This window comes from Lissotriton helveticus, chromosome 6 (assembly GCF_964261635.1).
Source record: "Lissotriton helveticus chromosome 6, aLisHel1.1, whole genome shotgun sequence".
NCBI classification, from domain to species: domain Eukaryota; kingdom Metazoa; phylum Chordata; class Amphibia; order Caudata; family Salamandridae; genus Lissotriton; species Lissotriton helveticus.
The window spans coordinates 184247094-184269644 of NC_136067.1; the positions used below are offsets into that span (position 1 = coordinate 184247094).

At 44.7% G+C, this 22551-nt stretch overlaps 1 protein-coding gene across 1 annotated transcript in view; it reads left to right on the forward strand.

The window, feature by feature from the left end:
- The first annotated feature begins 243 nt into the window (after positions 1-243).
- PKHD1 (PKHD1 ciliary IPT domain containing fibrocystin/polyductin) overlaps positions 244-22551 on the forward strand; it is a 1769028-nt gene continuing 1746720 nt past the window's right edge. Inside the window, exons 1-2 of the mRNA XM_078647366.1 lie at positions 244-290; positions 21000-21064. Coding sequence (XP_078503492.1) covers positions 250-290; positions 21000-21064 — 106 coding nt within the window. The 5' untranslated portion in view covers positions 244-249. The remainder of the gene's footprint in view (positions 291-20999; positions 21065-22551) is intronic.

A 22551-nucleotide genomic window follows, 5' to 3' on the forward strand; every position in this document is an offset into this window, starting at 1 on the left:
CTCTAGATACTGTGGGTGCAAAAATACAGACATGTCAATGACACGTTTAACCTATGCATTTATTTATTCAGTTAATTTCCAGTTTTTCTATGAAAGGGTGAATTGAAATATGCAGACAAATTATTTAAAGTAAGATGTTGAGCTGTCATTGAAATAATTTATGATACTGAATGTCATAAGATGTTCCTGACTAATTGTACTGTATTTTTTACCAGGCCGGCTGAGCTGAAGACTGAAGGAGATGGCTGGATGTCTATTTGTTCTTTTGCTGACAAGCAAACTAAAGCCATGTACGTCTATGCTACCACATTGAATTATAAAGAATATTTTAATTCCTAATATTCCTTAGGCCCAGGACCGTTGTTTCATAGCACCCATTTGGTAAATGTCCCTAGGGAATTTTAGCTGGGGCGGCTCCTCCGCAATGGTGAAGGAGCGTCGTCCCACTAGCTCAGAGCCAGGACCTGAAAAATTAAAGGATATACTATCCTCGTTTTATTTTTCAGTTGCTGATTGAGCCAACATGTGTGGGAAGGGGATGGGGCCGGGGCCATGAAAGGTGGGGAGGAGGTCTGGTAGTGCACTTCAAAGTATGCATTTGTGTTTGACCGGCCTTCTTAGGCCTGCCAAACACACATGCGCACTTACGTTTTTCCAACCCAGTTGTATTGAACACCCGGGTTGAAGAACCAGCCTGCTCAGACCAATACCTGTGCTGCTCTCATAGCATAAGAGCAGCCGGGGATTGCACAGGGAGTCTTTGTTGTGACCAGGAAAAAGAACTGCGGCCCGCAGCTTCAGCTAAGTTTTCTTTTCTTCTTTTTAAAATTATTTTAAACTCCCACTGTGCTCCCCCTACTGTGCTTCCCTTACACCACCTGTGTTTTATTTCTAAGAAATTAATTCTTCCAGAAATATGACATAGACTATCTAATTCATTGATACATAACATTTAAAAATATTATTAAATCTCCAGGATTATTGCAAACCGCACATAACACAGATTTACAAGTAGGCATAACTCCATGTTTAAAATACCTTTTCAGAAAAGTACACCTTGAAGAAGCCTGCATAAAATTCACTCATAAACATACATATCAATTTCATCTACTTGTGAAAATACTAAAGTGCATTGTGCAGAAACGACATGGGTGCGACCTACAACTGACCAAAAATCGATATGAAAAATTCCTTTTAGAAAAGTGCACCTTGGGTGAGTCTGAAGCAAAATCCATTCATAAACATACATATCATATTCAGGATATACAACAATTAAGCCCTATTAAAATATAAAGCAGCAAATGATTTATTTCAATTACTTATGTAGATAATAAAATGCATTTTGCAAATCCAAAGTCCCCGTTCCGTCATGGCTGTTGTGCCGCTTGAACGGAGGGACGTGACTCCTCCCCCTCATTTCCTTTAAAAACGCCAAGGTTATCGGCCACGCTGGTGTGAGCAGCGCGAGCTAGGCGCTGAGAGTGAGAGGTGATTTGTGTAAGCAGGCAGCAGCTGGTTGACCTGAAAACCCACGAGACCTTCTTTTTTAACAATTTTATGATAACTTGCTGGGACTCATTTGGAGCTCCGGAATATTTCTTAAACTGCGTGTGTGAAGTCGATTGACAGATTTCCTACACACTGTTATTTGTACATTGTCTCCCCCTGCACTTACCTGGTTGGTCCCCGTTCCGTCACGGCTGTTGTGCCGCTTGAACGGAGGGACGCGACTCCTCCCCCTCATTTCCTTTAAAAACGCCAAGGTTATCGGCTACGCTGGTGTGAGCAGCGCGAGCTAGGCGCTGAGAGTGAGAGGTGATTTGTGTAAGCAGGCAGCAGCTGGTTGACCTGAAAACCGCAAGACCTTCTTTTTTAACAATTTTATGATAACTTGCTAGGACTCATTTGGAGCTCCGGAATATTTCTTAAACTGCGTGTGTGAAGTCGATTGACAGATTTCCTACACACTGTTATTTGTACATTGTCTCTCCCTGCACTTACCTGGTCGGTCCCCGTTCCGTCACGGCTGTTGTGCCGCTTGAACGGAGGGACGCGACTCCTCCCCCTCATTTCCTTTAAAAACGCCAAGGTTATCGGCCACGCTGGTGTGAGCAGCGCGAGCTAGGCGCTGAGAGTGAGAGGTGATTTGTGTAAGCAGGCAGCAGCTGGTTGACCTGAAAGCTGCGAGACCTTCTTTTTTAACAATTTTATGATAACTTGCTGGGACTCATTTGGAGCTCCGGAATATTTCTTAAACTGCGTGTGTGAAGTCGATTGACAGATTTCCTACACACTGTTATTTGTACATTATCTCCCCCTGCACTTACCTGGTCGGTCCCGGTTCCGTCACGGCTGTTGTGCCGCTTGAACGGAAGGACGCGACTCCTCCCCCTCATTTCCTTTAAAAACACCAAGGTTATCGGCCACGCTGGTGTGAGCAGCGCGAGCTAGGCACTGAGAGTGAGAGGTGATTTGTGTAAGCAGCCAGCAGCTGGTTGACCTGAAAACCGCGAGACCTTCTTTTTTAACAATTTTATGATAACTTGCTGGGACTCATTTGGAGCTCTGGAATATTTCTTAAATTGCGTGTGTGAAGTCGATTGACAGATTTCCTAACCCCTGTTATTTGTACATTGTCTCCCCCTGCACTTACCTGGTCGGTCCCCGTTCCGTCACGGCTGTTGTGCCGCTTGAACGGAGGGACGCGACTCCTCCCCCTCATTTCCTTTAAAAACGCCAAGGTTATCGGCCACGCTGGTGTGAGCAGCGCGAGCTAGGCGCTGAGTGTGAGAGGTGATTTGTGTAAGCAGGCAGCAGCTGGTTGACCTGAAAACCGCAAGACCTTCTTTTTTAACAATTTTATGATAACTTGCTGGGACTCATTTGGAGCTCCGGAATATTTCTTAAACTGCGTGTGTGAAGTCGATTGACAGATTTCCTACACACTGTTATTTGTACATTGTCTCCCCCTGCACTTACCTGGTCGGTCCCCGTTCTGTCACGGCTGTTGTGCCGCTTGAACGGAGGGACGCGACTCCTCCCCCTCTTGGTGTTTCACATCTGGGGTCCCGCCCATAAAGGTAGATGGGAGTGCGGCCGCGCAGCGGACGGGTGCAGCGGGCGCGCCAAAGGCAAGCCCGTCTACGCCCGTCCACGACCGGAACACGGCCTCGGCCAGTTATGCTGCCCGGTCGGGGAGTGACAATGGGAGGATTACTTGGACAGGTGAGGACCTACTGTCATTAAGGCCAGTACGGCCATGTAAAGCCGTTAGGGCTGATTTATTGAAAGATTCCTTATCTCAGGTATGCTTGCATTGTGGGATGACTCTCGGTACATACAAACCTAAAGTCCCAGCTGGCCTGTAGTTTTAAAGCAGGCTTGTTGAACTGCAGATCGCTGCCAAAACATGCTGAGGACATTTGGCTACTGTTGGAAAGTGCGGAGTGGGACGCCCTGTTTCTGACAGAAACATGGCTGAATGATCATAACATGACTGCCATTTCCTTAGCTGTGCCCCTAGGTTTTAAAATGTGTTTCTCTAATCGAGATGGAAACAGAAGGGGTGGGGGTGTGGCCCTCATTCTTAAGGACCGGTACAAACTTACATCTTCAGCACCGACTATGATTGCAGGGGTGGAAGGCTTGCACTTTTGTCTCCAAATTTCCCCTCAACAATCCCTGGCGGGTTTTGTTATTTACCGACCCCCGGATTGTTCAGAGGAGAACTCAACTGCGCTTATGGACATTATTGTCCAATGCTCTCTCCTCCACCCGCATTTTTTAGTGGTAGGGGATTTCAATGTGCATGTTGATAGAACTGATTGCCCCCGGGCTAATCAGCTAATTTCCACTCTAAGCGCGGCCAACCTGTTACTCATGACTACTGGACCTACGCATACAGCAAGTCACACGCTCGACCTAATATTCTCCAACATCAGGGATATGTCTGTGGATACACCTCAGCCATTGCTGTGGACAGATCATGCTCTAATTCCTTTAGCCATTATAGCACTGGGAGAGAGGTTGGAGGGGGGGAAAACGTTCCGCCCTGCAGAGACAGTGGAAAAATTTGAGGCCAGAAATTATTGGTCCAGCCCTAGTCCGGAACCCCCCGCCCCTAACCTCCAATACAAATACTGATGCCAATGCTGTGAATCAATGGGTTAGTGACATGGTGGAGGCTGTTGCTCCAGTTAAACGAGTAATGTCACGGAGGGAATCCCCCTCGGCCCCTTGGTTTTCAGAGGAACTGAAGGCAGAAAAATCAGCTTGTAAAATACTGGAACGGCTGTGGTGGGCAAATTATTGTGAATTGGCAAGTGCCCGCTACCGGGCAGCCATTCGTAAACTTCATAAATCAATCAGAATGGCCAAAAATCATTTTATTGCCACCTCTATTCAGCAAGCAGACCACTCGAGCAAAGAAGTTTTTAAAATAGTACAGTCCTTTTTTAAACCCAGATGTATCGAGACAGAGGTTGTCCCTTCGGTAACACTCTGTGATAGCATCTCGGAATTTTTTGATAATAAAATTATGAAAGTTTACGGCTCATTCTCCTTGCCAAGGCCCACGGAAAAAGAGGATGTGGCTGAGGCCAGCGGCCCTCTGGCGTTCCTATGTCAATTCCAGGCGATCTCGTTACCAGAGGCCCTGCAAGAAATAAAAAGGTGTAAATCCGGGTCTCCCGATGACCCCTGCCCACCTAAGCTCTGGAGTTTGATGGCGGAGTCAATTGCGCCCGTTCTCCAGCATGTGTGGAATACATCGATTTCTTCGGGGGTGTTTCCGGATTGTTGGAAACATGCTACACTTCTCCCTCTGAAAAAGAAATTGAATGGAGATCCAGAGGATCTTAGTAACCTGCGACCAATTTCACAATTGGCGGCTCCTGGTAAAATGCTGGAGAAATTGGTCCAACGTCAACTAAATAGGTTCACGGAGGACAATAAAATCCTGCATGAAACCCAATCGGGTTTCAGGGCAGTTTTCAGTACTGAGACCGCCCTGATTGAGGTGGCCGAATCAGTCAGATGGTCGTTGGATTCAGGGGCATCTGCTATGCTGGTGCTCCTGGATCTATCGGCCGCCTTTGACACGGTTGACCACAGAAGGCTTCTGCATCGATTAGCAGAGATAGGACTACAGGACCAGGCGCTCGGCTGGCTTCATTCTTATTTGACTAATAGGTCCCAGAAGGTAGCATTGGGGACCTTTGTGTCCAAACCGAGGCGGCTGGACTGCGGGGTACCACAAGGCTCGGCACTCAGCCCACTGCTTTTTAACATTTACTTAGCCCCACTTTTTACTTTAATTGCTAACTGGGGTGTCACGGCAATTTCGTATGCCGATGACACCCAGTTAGTTTTTCCCTACTCGGAGGTGTCAGAGGCAGCATTTGTTAATTTCAAGGGGTGTCTTCGTGACGTGGCAAGTTGGATGAACACTAACAAACTGAAGTTGAATGCCGAAAAAACTGAGGTGCTCTTCTCTGGAAAAGGCCCCCGCCCCTCTGCAGAACTCTGGTGGCCTACAGAGATGGGCACGGCGCCTATCCCCAGCACTCAGGCTAAAAACCTGGGGATACAGTGGGATGATAGTTTATCTTTCCTGCCTCACATCCAACAGGTGGTCGGAGGATGTTTAAGTAAATTGAGGAACTTACGAAAATTTCTCCGGCTTCTGCCAGAGGGATGCCGTAAACGGTAATCCATGCTATGGTCACCTCAAGGCTGGATTATGCTAATGGTTTATATCTGGGCCTTCCGAAATATATGATCCAACGGTTACAAACCGTTCAAAATGCGGCTGCGAGACTGGTAAAGCATATTCCATTTAAGCAGCATGTCTCTCCGCATTTGCACAGATTACACTGGCTACCGGTAGCTAGTAGGATCAAATTTAAGGCCCTAACCTTGGCTTTTAGAGCCTTACATGGAACTTGTCCTTACTATCTGAAGGCTAGACTCCCTAGATATGTACAGACGAGATTACTTCGCTCCAACTCCTTGCTCCAACTTTGTGTCCCACGAGTTAGGCGTGCTCGGATGGGGGGCATGACCTTCTCAGCCAGCACGGCAAAGCTCTGGAACACTCTGCCGCCGGTTATACAGTGGGCACCATCTGAAGCTATTTTTAGGAAGCTACTGAAAACGTGGCTTTTTAAGTAATGAGCTTCCTTTTCCTTCTGTCTCATGACGCGGTTTTGTGCTTGCACTGCACACTCAGCGCCGGGACACCTCTTTTTTGAGGTAATTGCACGCGCTTTACAAAATTCTGTATTATTATTATTATTATTATTAAAGGAGGCCTCAAAGACTAATACGACTGTACTAAAGGGCCTTAGTTACCCAGTTTCATAGGTCAATTTCCAACCCCGGAAGACATGTCCTCCTATTTTGGACTGCATATTCTCAATTTTGAAGATCGACCCTATGCCCGATGACATAGAAACACTATTCGAGGGCAGCCCTTGGGAAATGTTTGATGTTGCTGCAGTGATTCTAGTCAACAAAAAATGTTAGTGCTCAGTGACCCCAACTCTTGACTACACTCTCAACGCGACAGCCTCCTTGACACTCAGTGAAAGTAATAGTAACCTATTCACTACACATATAACACTCGTTAGTATGTGTGATGGCCGCCTCACTCAATGCATGAAGTAGACTTTTTCCATTCCTGACTTTCACACCTACAAATCATTGCTACCAGTTATGTTAATCCAAGTGATTAGTGGAAGCAAACCTAGCGTCTCATTTTGAGTTTGGAGGGAACAGGAAATCCTCCAGTTTCTGGAGAAGAGTTCAATCCACTGGCTACAATTTCTCTATGGTAAAGTCAGTACTTCAGAGGAAACATAGTACTAGGAATCAACTCCATTGCAGAAATAAGTGAATCTGATGATGAGAGAGTAAATCAAGTGAAGGTGGCATTTAAGAATTTAGGAGTTTCTTGTCCAAGCAATACAGAGATTAAAGAGATAAGTCATAATGAAAAACTCTAAAAGTCTGGATATAGTATTTTGACCTTGTTTTCTGGTACTGCACAGGAGAGGCTGAGTATTTGATATTTCCGTACCTGGTAAGGAAGGACAGTGAGTCACTTTTTGCTGTTGAACCAGAATTTAAAGATCATATCTAGACTTTGAACAGCAGTGCAAATGCCACCAGTTCAGCCCTAGATCCATTAATTGGGCAACTTCTGTCCACACATTGTGCCTCTTTGCAGAACTGGAGGTGGATGTTTTCTGTATCCATCTATACTAGTGGGAACATACGAGTCCTTGTTCTTTTTATAAGCACATGTGCATTGTCTCCACCTTTAGCAACAACATGACCACAGTGGCATTCAGTGGAACTAAAGTTCTCCCTATGCAGAATTATCATGGTGTACAGTCTTTGTTTCCAACAGCTGATCAGTAGCTCTATAGAGGGGGCATAGTCCTTCTTATATAGCCAAGTGCAATATTTATGTTGTAGGAGCAACCCCTCTGGCTGGAACCCGAATACATTAGAAACTAAGCTTTACACTTTCTTTTTCCAGCTGTTGGTATGTACACTTTTATTTACTATTGAAAGGACGGGCGCCTGTACTGTTCCTGCTCTGACTTAAGTTGGAACCTCCCAGGTCTCTATCAATATGAGACTCAATTCTATGGCAGGACCGGAGGCTTCGGATTATGCCTTCTTCCTTCGCTTTATTTATTTTTCACAGCAGCGATACCAAACAAACAAACTACATTTCCCATGAACACTTGGGAAAACAAAAGTCTTAACAGGAGTCCTTTGTCTGTGTGCACACTCTGACCAGGTCCCATAGTCCCTCTACGCTGTTTCCTCTTCCTCTTTCTTCGCTGCTCAGGAGCAAGATAAGTCGTATTTTGGCTTCTCTCCTGGGTTTTGGGTTTCTTTGGGCTTGGTTGTGCTGTTGTTGTAAGCGCTAGTGTATGCTTTCACTTTTCAGATTCCCTTGTAATCGCGGGACTCTTAATGCGTGCCTAACGCGATTTTGACCCCAGCCAGCAGTGAGGTGTGGTCCTCCCGCCGCTAGGGGCAGCCTTTCCTCTCTTTGGTCAGCGCGAATTGGGCTCCAAGCGCAGTGATTTCTCGAGCGTGCTGCCCTCAGAGAGCCGTTCTGCCTCCTGCCACCCAGTGTGACACCCTGAGGGGTTGTTTTTTTGCCCGTTTTCCTGAGGTTTGAACGCCATGGTGGGTCTGTATTGTGGTTGTTTGACACCCTGAGGGGTCGCAATTTGTGCACGTTTCTGTGGTGCTGTGGGACACTGTCCCGGGTGGTTGCCCTAGAAATTAATAAGGTCTGGAGTGTTCCCAGGGCTTTGCCTGTACATTGTACACCCGCGTGCCACCCATATTAGTCTGGGCTCCCTCCGAGCTTTAAATTGGTGCCTGTTTAAGGGCTCTGTTACATTCTGCTGCCTGACGATTTTGAGTACCTGCGGAGCTTAAATTAACTCATTATGCAGGGAGAGCAAGGCCAGAACCAAGAGGAGGACCCTCTTAATTACGTCCCCTGGGACGATGATTTTTTATCAAGCTGTTGATGATTCCATTTATAAGGTGTTAGATCAGGCCATGGTTCCCCTTGAGCAGGGCCTCACAGCGCGTTTGGATGATGCTTTTGCGAAATTGGCGGCCCTTATTCCAACTCAAACCCCCAGTCCTGCCCCCCTTCCATCTTCCCCTCCGAGTAAGAAGCCCTGCACAGAGGGGGTTGATGTGGAGGCGTATGTACGTTTAAAAACCGCATTCTCAGTGCAGGAACCCTCCCAATCGGCCCAGTTGCCCCCAGTTGAGAATTTCACTCCTACACCTAGGACGGCTTCTCCTGAACCTACAGACGATGGGGACTCCCCAGATTCGGATGAGGAAGTGTGTCCCTCTAGGTCTTGGCAAACAGCTCCGACCCCCGACCCTGAAGGGATATCTCATATGTTTGACCCAGATTATATTTTCCACCCACGTTCTCCGGACTGGGTACCCGGGGACAAGGTGGCCCATTATGTAGCGAGTCGCCTGCGTAAGCCCGTAGACAAGGACGCGGGCAACCGTCTCCGGGCGTAATGCCCACAGCCCACCTTAGAAGGTAAGGAGGCGTTGACTCCTGATATAGACCAGAAGATGGCGACATTTTTAGAAGGGACCCTAAGAAGGGTATCGATCGTTCGTGGCGCAACTGACAATATAAACTGTTGGATGCAGTTGGGCTGATGACCAAAATCTTGGACTTGGCCGAGGAGGCCAAGGTGTCAGGGAATCTTATATCCCTAGAGGCTCTCTCTAACTGGGTGCAGCGGGCGATCGTGTTCCTCGGCAGCGCCAACTGCGCGCTCTCCACAGAGAGACGGAGGTAATTTCTTATTAAAATAGATCCCAAGTTGGGTGACCTCGCCTCATCAGAGGCCAGTGCTGTGGCGCAAGGGGGCCTGCTCGGGGACCCCTTTGTCAAGGAGATAGGCAAGTTTGTGGCAACATTTACCTCCCTGGACAGGGCATAGTCCAATATCAAGAAAGTCTTTACCCCTCCGGTTTTCGAAAGGGCCGGACGTGGCAGGGGCTGCTCGTTCGGACATGGCAATAGCTCTGATCAGGGGCAAGGCTCCGGCTGCGGGCAATTTCAGGACAACGCCCGCTTCAATAACTTCTACCCGACGAGAGGACAGAGGTTCCGTGGCCAAGGAGGCCAGAGAGGCCAGCGGCAGGGTGCTGGAAGAGGTGAGTGTACTGCCCTCAGCAAGCTTGCGGGTAGGGGGGCGCTTGGCACAGTTCTTCCCGGATTGGTTTTCCCTCACAAACGATGCTTGGGTGCTGCAGACGGTCCAGGGCTTCCAATTGAAGTTTCATGGCCGTCCATGTCAGCCTTATCGTCCCCGCCCCATTTCTTTCTCGCAGCGAGATGCAGACTTGGTGCGCAAAGAGGTGTTCGCCCTCCTCCAAAAAGGGGCGATTTGTTGCGCGCGCGAACATCCAGGAGGTTTCCTCAGCAACCTCTTTTTGGTCGACAAGGTCGACGGTGGCCGGCGTTCTGTCATCAATTTAAAAGAATTCAACGAGTGGCTGGTATACAGCCACTTCAAAATGGAGGGCATAGACCTCCTTCGGGATTTGTTTTGCGTCCATCCGATTGGATGGTCAGACTCGACCTGAATGACGCATACCTGACGGTGCCTATATTTCCCCCCCATTGGCGTTTTCTGCAGTTCAGATGGGACGGTCAGGTTTACGAATTCACCAGACTCCCTTTCAGACTCTCTTCTGCTCCGTGGTGCTTCACGAAAATTCTTTGGCCGGTAGTGGAGTTTCTGCGGGCGCGGGGTGCGAGGATGATTGTTTACCTGGACGACATGCTGTTTCTGGACCAGTGCCCCAAACGGTTTGCGTCTCAGTTACAGATGGCGGTCAACCTCCTTCAGGTATTGGGGTTCGTCATCAACTTAAGGAAGTCCCTCCCGGCCCCCTTCAATGTGCAACCTTTTTGGGGTTCAATATAGACTCCGTGCCTTCACTCTGAGTCTTCCCGTCAAGAAAATGGCAAAGATCAGACACAAGCTGCGTCAAACTCTAGTAAGGCCACAGATATCTCTCCATCAATTGACACGGTTGGTCGGTCTTTTTTCATCATCGATTCAGGCCATTTTCCCGGGGCCCTTGCATTACCGAGCCATGCAGCGCCTGAAGGCGTATCATCTCAGGCGGGGCCTAACGTACTCTCAACTGATTCCACTGTCAGAAGAAGTGAGGGACGAAATGCAATGGTGGCTCACGCACATGGAGGCCTGGACTGGCCGTGCGATATTCGGTTCAGCCCCAGACATAGTCATCGAGTCGGACGCCAGTCGTTCTGGATGGGGGGCCAGGTGCGGAGAGTTCTCTACAGGTAGCGCCTGGTCCATTCACGAGCAGTTGTTACACATCAACTACTTATAGTTACTAGCAGGATCTTTTGCTGTGCAATGCTGGACGAAGGACAGGGTGCAGTCATGTGTCCGCCTGAGGATGTATAACGTCCCGGCAGTCAGGTATGTCAACCAACTTGGAGGCACCAGATCCAAGATGCTGGCGGATCTAGCCAGGGATTTTTGGCACTTTTGCCTGGACCATCAGGTATCGGTCACAGCAGAGCACCTGCCGGGGCAGGAGAACGAGGTGCCCATTTGGCACTCTTGTCACCTCGTGGATGCCAGCATGTGGAAGCTGGATGCTAAGGTTTTCTCCCTACTGTCGGAGAAGTGGGGTCCCTTCTCAGTGGACCTGTGTTGCATCCTTGCTTTTCCTATGCTTGTTTATTCTCTGTAATTTACCCATTGTGCTGGAGCCTGGAATGTGTGATGCGTGCATGCATCCTACATCCTTGGTTCCAGATTCTACTCCAACTGTATTTTATCTCCTGCATCTTCAGCCTAACGGATGTGCTGTGCTTCTTCCATACAACTTTAAATAAACTACAATTTTTATACAAAGGAGCCTCTTACTTTTTTACACTGGCGACGAGGGACTCTATTCAATTTTCTGCCACATTTCTTTGAAGCACAGGAGCAGAAATCATAAGGATCCGCGTTATCAACCTCAGAAGTCGTTTCATTTACTTCAGGAGTGAAGCGGAGCATCTTCTTTACATTTACCTTCTAACCCGACGAAGCTGCGCTAAGTATTCAAGTTTTTAACTATTTCTTCGTGTTTTGCTTCGTTTTCTTGTACAAAAACGGCAGCGGCTCTACGTCAGCAAACCTCTACGCTTGGACCTATCAGCGTCTTCGAGGGTTTGTTATTCCTGATTGGCTGTTGGGAATCTCCTCTATGTGTCATCACGCATCATCGCGCGTCACTGCGCATTGATTCCCAAGCCATTGCGCACCACGCAGGCCTGCCGTGTTTGTTGCCATAGCAACGTTATCACCGAGTGTGTGCAACACGAAGCATCACTTCAATTTCACCGGACAAACACAATTTCAATCACCGAGTGTGCGCAACACGAAGCATCACTTCAGTTTCACTGGGCAAACACAATTTCATCGTTTCGCCCTATCTGAAACGACAAAGGTACTGTTTTACACGCTCCTTTTCATTGCATGTGTGGTTACTATATTTATTTATTTAATTAATTTTCTTTTGGACATTAACTCGTTATTTATTTCATTACTACTAAATTTTCTTTAAAGTCATTCTGCGACTTATTTATAATTACTTGGCTCCAAACTGCTTCTACCTTACAAGTTTGTTTTCTGTGGAAATCTTCAGTGAAAGTTTGTTCTCTTTCATTAGACTGCCATCTGCTGGATATTTAAAACATTTTTCCATATTAATCTCAGACAGTTATTCTGACATTGTTCTTCATTCCGCTTTCAACATGCAATTTGATCCACCGTCAAAATTTTTACAATCTAAGGGTGATCCACCTATTCCATGGACAAGATGGAAAGAGGAATTTTTTACATATCTCAAAGCCATGGATGGAGAACGCATGTCTGCGGAGAGGAAAAAGAACATATTTCTACACTGTCTCGGCTCAGAAGGGCAATTAGTTTTTAGAACCTTACCTCATGTAAGATCTGGGGGTGATGGCAATGTTTATGACGAAGCAGTTTCTAGGATTGAAGGGAGATTTAAGCCTATTACTAGTGTCGCACTAAATAGGTTTAAGTTTTATACCAGAGTTCAAGATGAAAAAGAATGTTTTGATGATTTTCTTACAGCTTTACGTGCATTATCTTTACATTGTAACTTTGGCCTTATGACAGACGAAATGATCAGAGATCAGATCATTGTACACGTAAAGAGTAAGAAGGTTCAAGAGCAGTTGTGGATTTTAGGTGATCCTAGTTTGGAAATAGCGATTAGTACTGCTAAAGCTCTTGAACAGTCTGATAAATTGAAAAAAACATTAGAAAAAGCATCTACTGCTTCCACCTCTTCGAGTAATTCTACTTCTAGTGAAGTTAGTGTAGTTAAACCCCAGGAACAGAGGAATGTTATGCCTGCCAACAGGAATGAAGGGAGGGCTAGACAAATCTTTTGCTTTAGGTGTGGTAATCCGGACCACGTTGCTTCTTTTCCACATTGTCCAGCCATTACTAGACAATGTAATAAATGTGGACGCTCTGGACATTTTTCCAAAATGTGTAAGACTCCTGCAAGACCATTCCAAGACACTAAAAGGTCTTCCTTTCCTACATATAAACGTCCTTCTGGAAATGTATCATATGTCAATGACGAAGCTTGTAATGATTCAGATATTAAGGAATTTGGTATTGTCGTTTCTGTACAGGAATTTATAGATTTATCTCAAACAGACAAACTATCTTCTCCTAAGAGTCCTGTTACGATTTTGGGCAAAATATTAGAGCTTATGGTTGACTCCTGTTCTCCTTGGACCATTATCACACATGAGTATTGTATTAAGTCCTTTGGGGATTTAATTGACATCGATTCTTTATCGAAGCCTGATATAGGTGGTTTCAATTTTGATGGGTCCAGGATCAATTTTATTGGCTTCAAGGAAGTTGTACTTACTATCAAAAGTAATTCTGCTAATATAAAACTTTATGTTGCATGGAAGGTGGTGAATGTATTGGGGTGGAGGGATCAAGCAAAACTTGGTGTTTCCTTAAACCCTAGACTTAAAGATCCTGTGTTAGTTCTGGCTATATCTGATGGAGACTCTACTGAATCACCTGAGTTTACAGAGATCTCTAGTATCTTTCCTAAAGTATTTTCTGACAAATTAGGCAAATTGAACGGGTTTAGTCACAGGATCAAAGTCAAACCCAATTCTGTACCTGTTAAACAGAAATTAAGGGGAGTGCCGATTAGTATTAAGAACGAACTTAGACACATGCTTGATTCCATGGTGAAAGATGAAATAATTGAGGAAGTGGAATCGTCAGAATGGGTTTCCCCCATTGTTTTGGCCATTAAACCCGATAAAAGTATTAGGCTATGTGTGGATTTAAGAGCACTTAATAAGAGCTTGGTTACGGATTGTCACCCACTTCCTAACATAAATGAAATGCTTTGCATGTTAGATGGGGCTAGTGTATTCTCAACATTAGACCTTAGATCTGCTTATCACCAGATCGAACTCACTGAAGACTCTAAACAATTTACTGCATTCATCACCCCTCATGGATTATTTCAGTTTAAGAGAATGCCATTCGGTCTGGCGTCAGCTGCTTCAGTGTTTCAAAGGGCAATGTATCACATTTTTAAAGACCTAACATTTGTCAAATGCTTTCAAGATGATATTCTTGTATTTTCCAAAAATAACTGTGAACATCATGCGCATCTTAAGGATGTCTGTGCAAAGTTAGAACTGTTTGGTTTAACTATTAAGGCTAGCAAATGTAAATTCTTCTGTAAATCGGTAGAATATTTGGGACATACCCTCTCTGGAGAAGGTGTGGTACCAAAAAAAAATCTTGTAGATGCCATTATAAAAGCACCAGCCCCTGATACTAAAGAAAAATTGCTCTCTTTTGCGGGGTTATGCGAATACTATAGTAAGTTCATTCAAAATTTCGCTAACAAGATGGAACCCTTAAGAGAACTGACTAGGAATTCTGCCAAATTTGTGTGGACAGACAGGCAAGATGTTGCTTTCAAACAAATTAAGAGTGAGATTGTTAATGCTCCTACACTTAAATCATTTTGTATTAATAAGAGATGTATCATCACTGTGGACGCTAGTTTGTATGGCATAGGTGCTGTGTTGAGTCAGAGTGCTGGGAAGGATGAATGGTGCGTAGCTTTTGCTTCTAGAACCTTATCTTCCACCGAAAGAAGATACTCTGTTATCGAAAAGGAGTTACTAGCCTGCATTTGGGCTGTGGAACATTTTAGAAATTATGTGTGGGGGAATAGATTTGTTTTGAGAACGGACCACAAACCGTTAGTAGGAATTTTGTCCCCTGGGGGTGGTTGGAACTCGACTGCAAGGATTGCTCGTTTGTCTTCACGTCTTCAGGAATACGACTTTGAGGTCATATATGTTCCTGGAAAAAGCAATGTCACGGCAGATTTTCTTTCCAGGTTACCATGTAGTGTTGATAAGGTTTCTACCATTGACCTGGATGTTGATGTAGTTGCTTCCATTGAAGATTGTGTATCTCAGGAGTTCTTAGCTTTAACTGAGGAAGAATGGTTTAAAGAAATGGGAAAAGATTCTATTTGTCAACAAATTTTGGACTTTGTAAAAGGTGGATGGCCAAATAGTAAGTCCATTCCTTCTGACTTGGCTTCTTTTTCCCAGGTTGCTTCGGAGATTGAAGAGTTTGGTGGTCTTCTTTTCAAGACTGGTAAGCTAATTCCTCCTGCCTCTTTACAAGAGAAGATTTTGTTGTTGGCCCACCAAGGTCATATTGGTATGTCATCTATGAAACGTCTGGTTAGAGAAAACTTCTGGTGGCCGGGCATTGACAAAATGATTGATAGGATGGTAAGGGAATGTTCTCAGTGTATTAGCAGCGATAAAATGCTTCATTTGTCTTCTGCTCCTCTCAAACCTGTAGCTTGGCCTAAATTCCCTTGGCAAAAGGTGGCTTTTGACATCTCCGGCCCTTTTAAACAGCTGCCTTTGAATGCCCGTTTTGCCCTAGTTTTGGTAGATTACCATTCGAAATGGCCGGAAGTTAAATTTGTAAGTAATGTTTCTTCCCAGGCTGTTTTGCTTTTCTTGAAAGAGACCTTTGCTAGGGAAGGTTTTCCTGAGACCTTTGTCACTGATAATGGTACGCAGCTGATTTCTTCTGAAGTGGAACAATTCCTTGACAGCTGTGGCATTAAACATCATACTGTTTCTTTATATGAACCTAGGGAGAATGGTCAGGTAGAACGTTTTAATCGTGTCCTCAAGGATTGCATTACTGGGATTGGTTCTTCTGACGATTCTTGGTTGAATGTGGTCAGGAATAGACTCTGGGTCTATCGCATCACTCCTCACTCCGTCACAGGTGTGAGTCCTTTCAAACTCCTGAAGGGTAGAGAACCAACTTCTGTCATTTGCCCCTGGTGGGTTAAAAAGCTTAATAAGAATGATTCTAAAGTGGATGTTGAGAGTGTTGCTAAACGTGTTGAAAATAAGCAACAATGTATGAAAGTTGTATTTGATTCAAAAATGAATGTCAAACTTCATGATTTTGTTGTAGGTGAGTGGGTGAGGGTGAAAAAACCTGGATTTCTGGTTAAAGGATCTTCAAAATTTTTCCCTCCCATTAAAGTGGTCAAAGTGTTCAAAAACAGTGTTGCCACACAAGATGGTAGAGTTTGGAATGTTCGTAGGGTGGCAAGATGTCCAAATTCCTCTAACTCTTTTCCATCACCATCATGTGCGCAGGTCAATGTATCTCCTCATGTGAAAGTTAATGGATCTTCCCAAAGTTTTCCCCATAAAGATTTGTCCGTTGCTTCTAGGGTCAAATCTGATGTTAGACCTAAGAGAACACCTAGTAGGTATCTGTGTTAAATTTTCTTTTATAGGGATAAGATGTGTTGCATCCTTGCTTTTCCTATGCTTGTTTATTCTCTGTAATTTACCCATTGTGCTGGAGCCTGGAATGTGTGATGCGTGCATGCATCCTACATCCTTGGTTCCAGATTCTACTCCAACTGTATTTTATCTCCTGCATCTTCAGCCTAACGGATGTGCTGTGCTTCTTCCATACAACTTTAAATAAACTACAATTTTTATACAAAGGAGCCTCTTACTTTTTTACAACCTGTTTGCTACACGCCTGGACCATCAACTTCCGAGGTTCTTCAGCTGGCGCCCGGACCCTCTGGAGGAAGCGACGGATGCTTTCCTTCAGGATTGGTCGGGGGAGCAAGGGTATTTCCTCCATTTTCCATGATAACGCGAGTGTCGGCGCTGTTACGGCACCAGTTGACGGAGGTAGTGTTGATCACGCCATGGTGGAGTTCTCAAGTTTGATTTCTGTTTCTTCTGGAACTTTCTTGGGATTCTCCAATCCTACTCCCCCACTCTCTTCACATTCTGCTCAATCCCGACCTGGTTCCCCATCGGCTAGTCCAGGAAGGGTCTCTGAGGCTGATGGCCTGGAGGATCTCCGGCGTCGCTGGGCGCTCCCAGGCCTTTCGGGAAAGGCTGAGGACCTGCTCTCCAAGGCATGGGCAGATAGCATGACGAGGAGATATAGGTCAGCCTGGCATCAATGGTGTCATTGGTATGTTGAGACAGGGTTGTGATCCTGTGGGGGCAGATGTAGTTCACATCCTTAATTTTTTGGCGAGTTTGGCCGAGGAGGGTCTGGCACATAGGCCCATTAATACCTTCAGTTCGGCAACCTAGCTGGTCACATGATGGTGCAGGGTTCCCCAGTTGGTGAGCATCCCTTGGTGTGCTGGCTCCTGAGGGTGATTTGCCTCTCACTTCCCCCAGAGCCTCGTTACTTGGTCCTCTGGGACATGAACAGGGTTTTGAACCTTTTTCTGTCCTGGCAACCAAATAGGTTTCTTTCTCGTAAAGAAGTCATGGCCAAATTGGCAACGCTGTTGTGCCTGGTATCCTGCAGGCGTGTTTCAGATGTGCGAGTTTTAAATATCTCTGCCAGAGTGTTTTCACCGGACGGAGTGTTCTTCACAGTAAGTATAAGAACCAAGTCCCACACAAGGGTTATTTTGTATCCGGCTTTTCCAGACTCCCCTAAATTGTGTGCAATGCAGTGCTTCCGTGCTTATGAAGAAATTACTGATGACTCCGGCCCTCCGGGCGAAAGACAACTGCTCATTGCATTGTGCAAGCCGTACAAGGGAGTTTCATCCCCAACCTTTGCCAGGTGGGTACGTTGGGTTATGCAGGAGGTGGGGATTGATACTAAGCAATTTGGTGCTCATTCAGCGAGAGGGGCAATGGCCTCTAAAGCTTTTGCCCTTGGGGCACGATTGGAGGATCTGATGTGGGCGGTCGATTGGTCCTCAGATTCTACCTTTAAGAGGTTTTATTTCAAGCCGGTGTTGGAGGTGGCAAGGCTATTTGTCGACAAACTTTAAACTGGCATAATCCGAAGCCTCCGGTCCTGCCATAGAATGAAAATTTGCCTGGCATTGATGCTGGTAAGTTTCAATTCTATTAAGGACTCGGAGGCAAGGATTATCTCTCCCAATGACTTCTAAGAAGTGCACCCTCCCTGCAAGATTGTAAGTAATCCATTTTTGTACAGTTTCAGGCTGATGTCAGTGTTGATGTAATTGCAAAGTGTCTCTTCTTGTGATATGTTCCGTTGCTTGAGGTTCTGCCTCTGATACTGCCTCTTTTGCAGGAAATGATGGTCCCAAACAGGATGCATGAAAACTGACCAACATGTGCTTCGCGCGAAGAAAGAGGAAGAGGAAACAGCGTAGAGGGACTATGGGGCCTGGTCAGAGTGCGGACACAGACAAAGGACTCCTGTTAAGACTTTTGTTTTCCCAAGTGTTCATGGGAAAAGTAGTTTGTTTGTTTGGTATCGCTGCTGTGAAAAATAAATAAAGCGAAGGAAGATGGCATGATCCTCGCCTCCGAGTCCTTAATAGAATTGAAACTTACCAGCACCAAGGCTAGGCAAATTTTCATTACCACTTTTAGTAGATAATAGTCTCTTTAGGAGTGAACCCTGCTACATGAGAGCTACAACCGTATGTACGCTTGATGCCCTGATCCTGTACTTCCCTAAATCACAACATCACTTATTGAACTTACACACATTGTTTGCCGTAATCATTAGGCAATGCAGGGTCGGCTCTAGGCTCATGGTGGCCCTGTGCAGGGAGCGTAGGTAGGGGGCCCCGGAAGAGGAGGTCCGGGCGGGGCGGAGTATGTAGCAATCTTAAAATTAGTACCTTTATAACATTCTGGGCATAGTTTAACTTTGACGACTTTGTTAGAAGAGACACTGCACATATACGATAACTGTTTCTTTAAGTCACGGATGGTATGAATTTTTGCTTGCACTATAGAAAGATCAGTACTATTGCCTTTGCCGCTAAAGCTAAATGATAATTAAAATGTTCATAAATGAATGTACATGCGCTGCCACACTAGTAAAAAGGCAAGGCCACAAAATCCAGATGCACTGGCACTGCCCGTGCCCAAGTGTGTAAAAGAAACCTTTCCAAAACGAAAATAATAACTGCTTTCACTGTAGCACATGCAGCCGAGCTCATGCTGGTCCTCAGACGTCAATCAGGAACGAGGAACACAGGTCGGTGCGGAGCCAGAGGCCAGGCAGTGAAAGGGAGGAGGGGGGGTGACTCAGGGCTTTGGAAGTTAGAAATAGTGGCAGCCGGGGAGGCCGCCAAATCCCTGCCAGGGGCCGCCACGAATATGTATGTATCCGATTAATCGTGGCGGACCCTGGGGTTTGGCGGCCCTGTGCAGGTGCACACGTTGCACATGCCTAAAGCCGGCCCTGGGCAATGCAATAATTTACCACTTCATTTTATATTGAAATATGTCCTCAAGGAACCAGAAGGTGTCCACGGCAATAAATATCCTAAAAGTAGTAGCACATTTGCTAATTTTAACTCACATCTGTCACCAAAACTGTCAGCTACACTTTGTCATACAACTGTACTGCCATACCATATTGTGTATGTGCTTTAGCACCACACAGAAAATAGTACTGGCTTGATTTGCATCTGCAAACAGGTAGCCTTGTGCAAGGTACACCGTATTGTTTAATGAGTATAAGTCATTTACTTAAGAGTGCTTGATTTACTTAAGTTTTGGGATCGTAAACATTTGAAAGTTTCCTTTTCTATTGCACTGGTCGGTGTCCCCATGGGTGTTTCTAGACAGTGGTTAGGGAAACCCACATAAATGTGATCCACGCCAACTCAGGTGCAACTTTTTTGTTGTTTACAAATATTTTAAGTGCCTTTCCCACACGTAAGAGTCAAATATAACTGCTTCAAAAAGTGTAGAAAGGAGCAATAATCATGGCAAGTTTTACATGGAGCCTTGAGGCAGTATAATACGTTAGGGAATAATATTTTTAAGAGAGTGAAAAAAAGGAAATGATTTCTAAAATTAATTAAAAAATGTTTGCACTTCTTAATCCTAAACGGGTGTATTTTACACATATGTATGAAATAAAGCAATGTATGGGTTTGTAAACTGTTGTAGGTGTCTACTTTAGTGAATTGCACAGATTTCTGACTGTTCCCTAAGACTATCAAATTTACCATATTTGTAAAGGAAATGTTAGTGAGTATCCTAAACATGCATAAGTCAAGAACAGGTGTAATTAAAACATAAGTGTAGTAAGCTAAACTTACTTTTATACATTGAGCCCTATGTTTTTAATATATGCAGATAAACTGTACTCTCATATCCTATGGGAACTAATTACATTGTCGAACAGTACTTACAAGAGGCTGGTTTTTGGTGCCTAAAACATTAAACCCTAAACTCAGGCCGGGCTGAAATGCTCGTAAAATGGTGAATGACAAAGTAATGGGTAATAGTGTTAATTTGATTATGTAAATGGCTGGCAGTGGAATTGTGGCAATCTGATGAGATTCATACTATGCTAAAAATCTATTTCTGTGACTCCCTGTCTTCTTTCTGGACCCTGAAAACCTCAAAAGAGGCAATAGAGTTGGGCTGTGCTAGTTTTTATTGAGAGTTTAGCTTTGCTTCAGGAAAAAAGGTACAAAGCTTACAAAATTAGAAATCTGAGCCAGAATTCACCCACAACTTGTTTAAAATACATTGGTCTTATTTGTGGGAGTAGCAACCTTCGTTTACTAGAAACTCGCTCATTAATTCATTTGTTTTACAGGGGCAGACTTCACTCTCTCCAATGAACTATAGGCTGATTAACAACGTTGTATTCTCCTGAATGAGTTCTTCTTACTATGGTCCTAATTACATTAGGTAGAAAGTACAAGGCTATATTGAGCTCATTTGGTTGGTGAAGAATAAAAAATATATGTTTGTTCCATTCTCCTGCAAATGGCATTAATAATCATGATCTGCTGTTTTGTTCTAGATATCCTATTAAATCAGACCATGGATACGGGACCTTGCAGTGCCGTGTAGAAGGGCACTTTATTGGTGAGTTATATTTTTTACCATAATAATAGTATTTTTGTTCATCTAGTGACTCACTTGTTATGTCCTTTGGCTCCATTTGCAAGCATTGAAGTGTACTTTTATGAAGCTCTTACCTGATCAAAGCCACACTTACCATCTCAAAGATCAATAAACAGCGGGGCTTCTGAAGCTAGGAAACATCATGTAGATGTACATTAGTTACAGGTTCAGCATCCTTACCCACCACTGGTCAGTAAATCCCTTCAGACACTGAGTACAATAAAAGTAAGGCAACCATCATTACAAGGAAGAATCAGTAATCCATTAGAATGTCAAACACATGAAACAACTGTTAATCTTTCTGCAGTTGCATGAAGCATATTGACACATAATCAGCCAAGTGAACGTGGATTAGGGTAAACCATTGGTACTGAAGTGTAATTGTGCTTTGGACAGTTTTATGGTAGACTCTCATGGAGGTTTTGAAGGCCCTTCTGCAGTGATTCTCTAAGCTACATCACAGCTTTTCATGTTCGATAAACCTAACTTGAAACACGTTACCTGCTTTGTTGCTTGGTTTTAGAATTAATATCTGCACAAGGGCTAAAAGTTGAAGAGATCTCGAAATGTGCTGGTAAAGGAAGGGAAGGCAAAGTAAGCACAAACCTCTAAATCTAGCTAGCAATGCCTTTTATCAATTAAGAACTGCTAAAAGACCCATCTTTTGAGTATTTTGTGCTGATCAGAAAGTGGTCCAACCGGGACATTTTCATCCGACTTCGCAAAATTGGATCAAGGTATTTCCTCACTACTGGTTTACGAGAGTAGCTAGCTGTGTAGTCAGATTGTTTTTTTTACGGAAGGGTATCTATCCCGAGATTGAAGTGAGCAGGCTCTTACCCAATATGTCTTAGATGGTTTATGAGAGATGGTCCTGCAACCTAGTTTCAGGAACACTACAATGACAAATGAAAGCAGCGATTAAATATTAGGATCTCCTTGCAGGTGATGGGTTCCATGTTGATCGGCGCTTCTCCATAATCTTTAACAGTGACTACCTTCATGAAAATGATTTTGATGGATAAAGGGAGCAGGAAGTGTAAGTGGCATGTTGCATTGTCGGTGAATGAGGTCTTGTTATGTTTTGAATGTGGAATCTCTTCCTTATTGTCACTGATCTTGATGTGAATTTCCTTGAGTCTGTTCGACTTCACACGTGTGTGCACTGGTTTGGTTGGCTAATGTTGTGTGCATTTTATAGAGCTTGTGTTGGAGGATTTATTCCAGATTTCTTGATCATCCACATTTAAGGTATTGAATATTTTGGCTTCAATAAGACAGGTGACATGTTGATGCTGGTTGTTAATGCATATGGGTCACTGGAACATTATGGTAGCATAGTCTGAGGTATGTATGAGTGGAGGTTGGTGAAATATGTACATGTGCAGTAAATAGAGCTGGCGGCTGGGCACTGTGTCTACCCTGTGCAGTGATTTATGTTTTTTTGG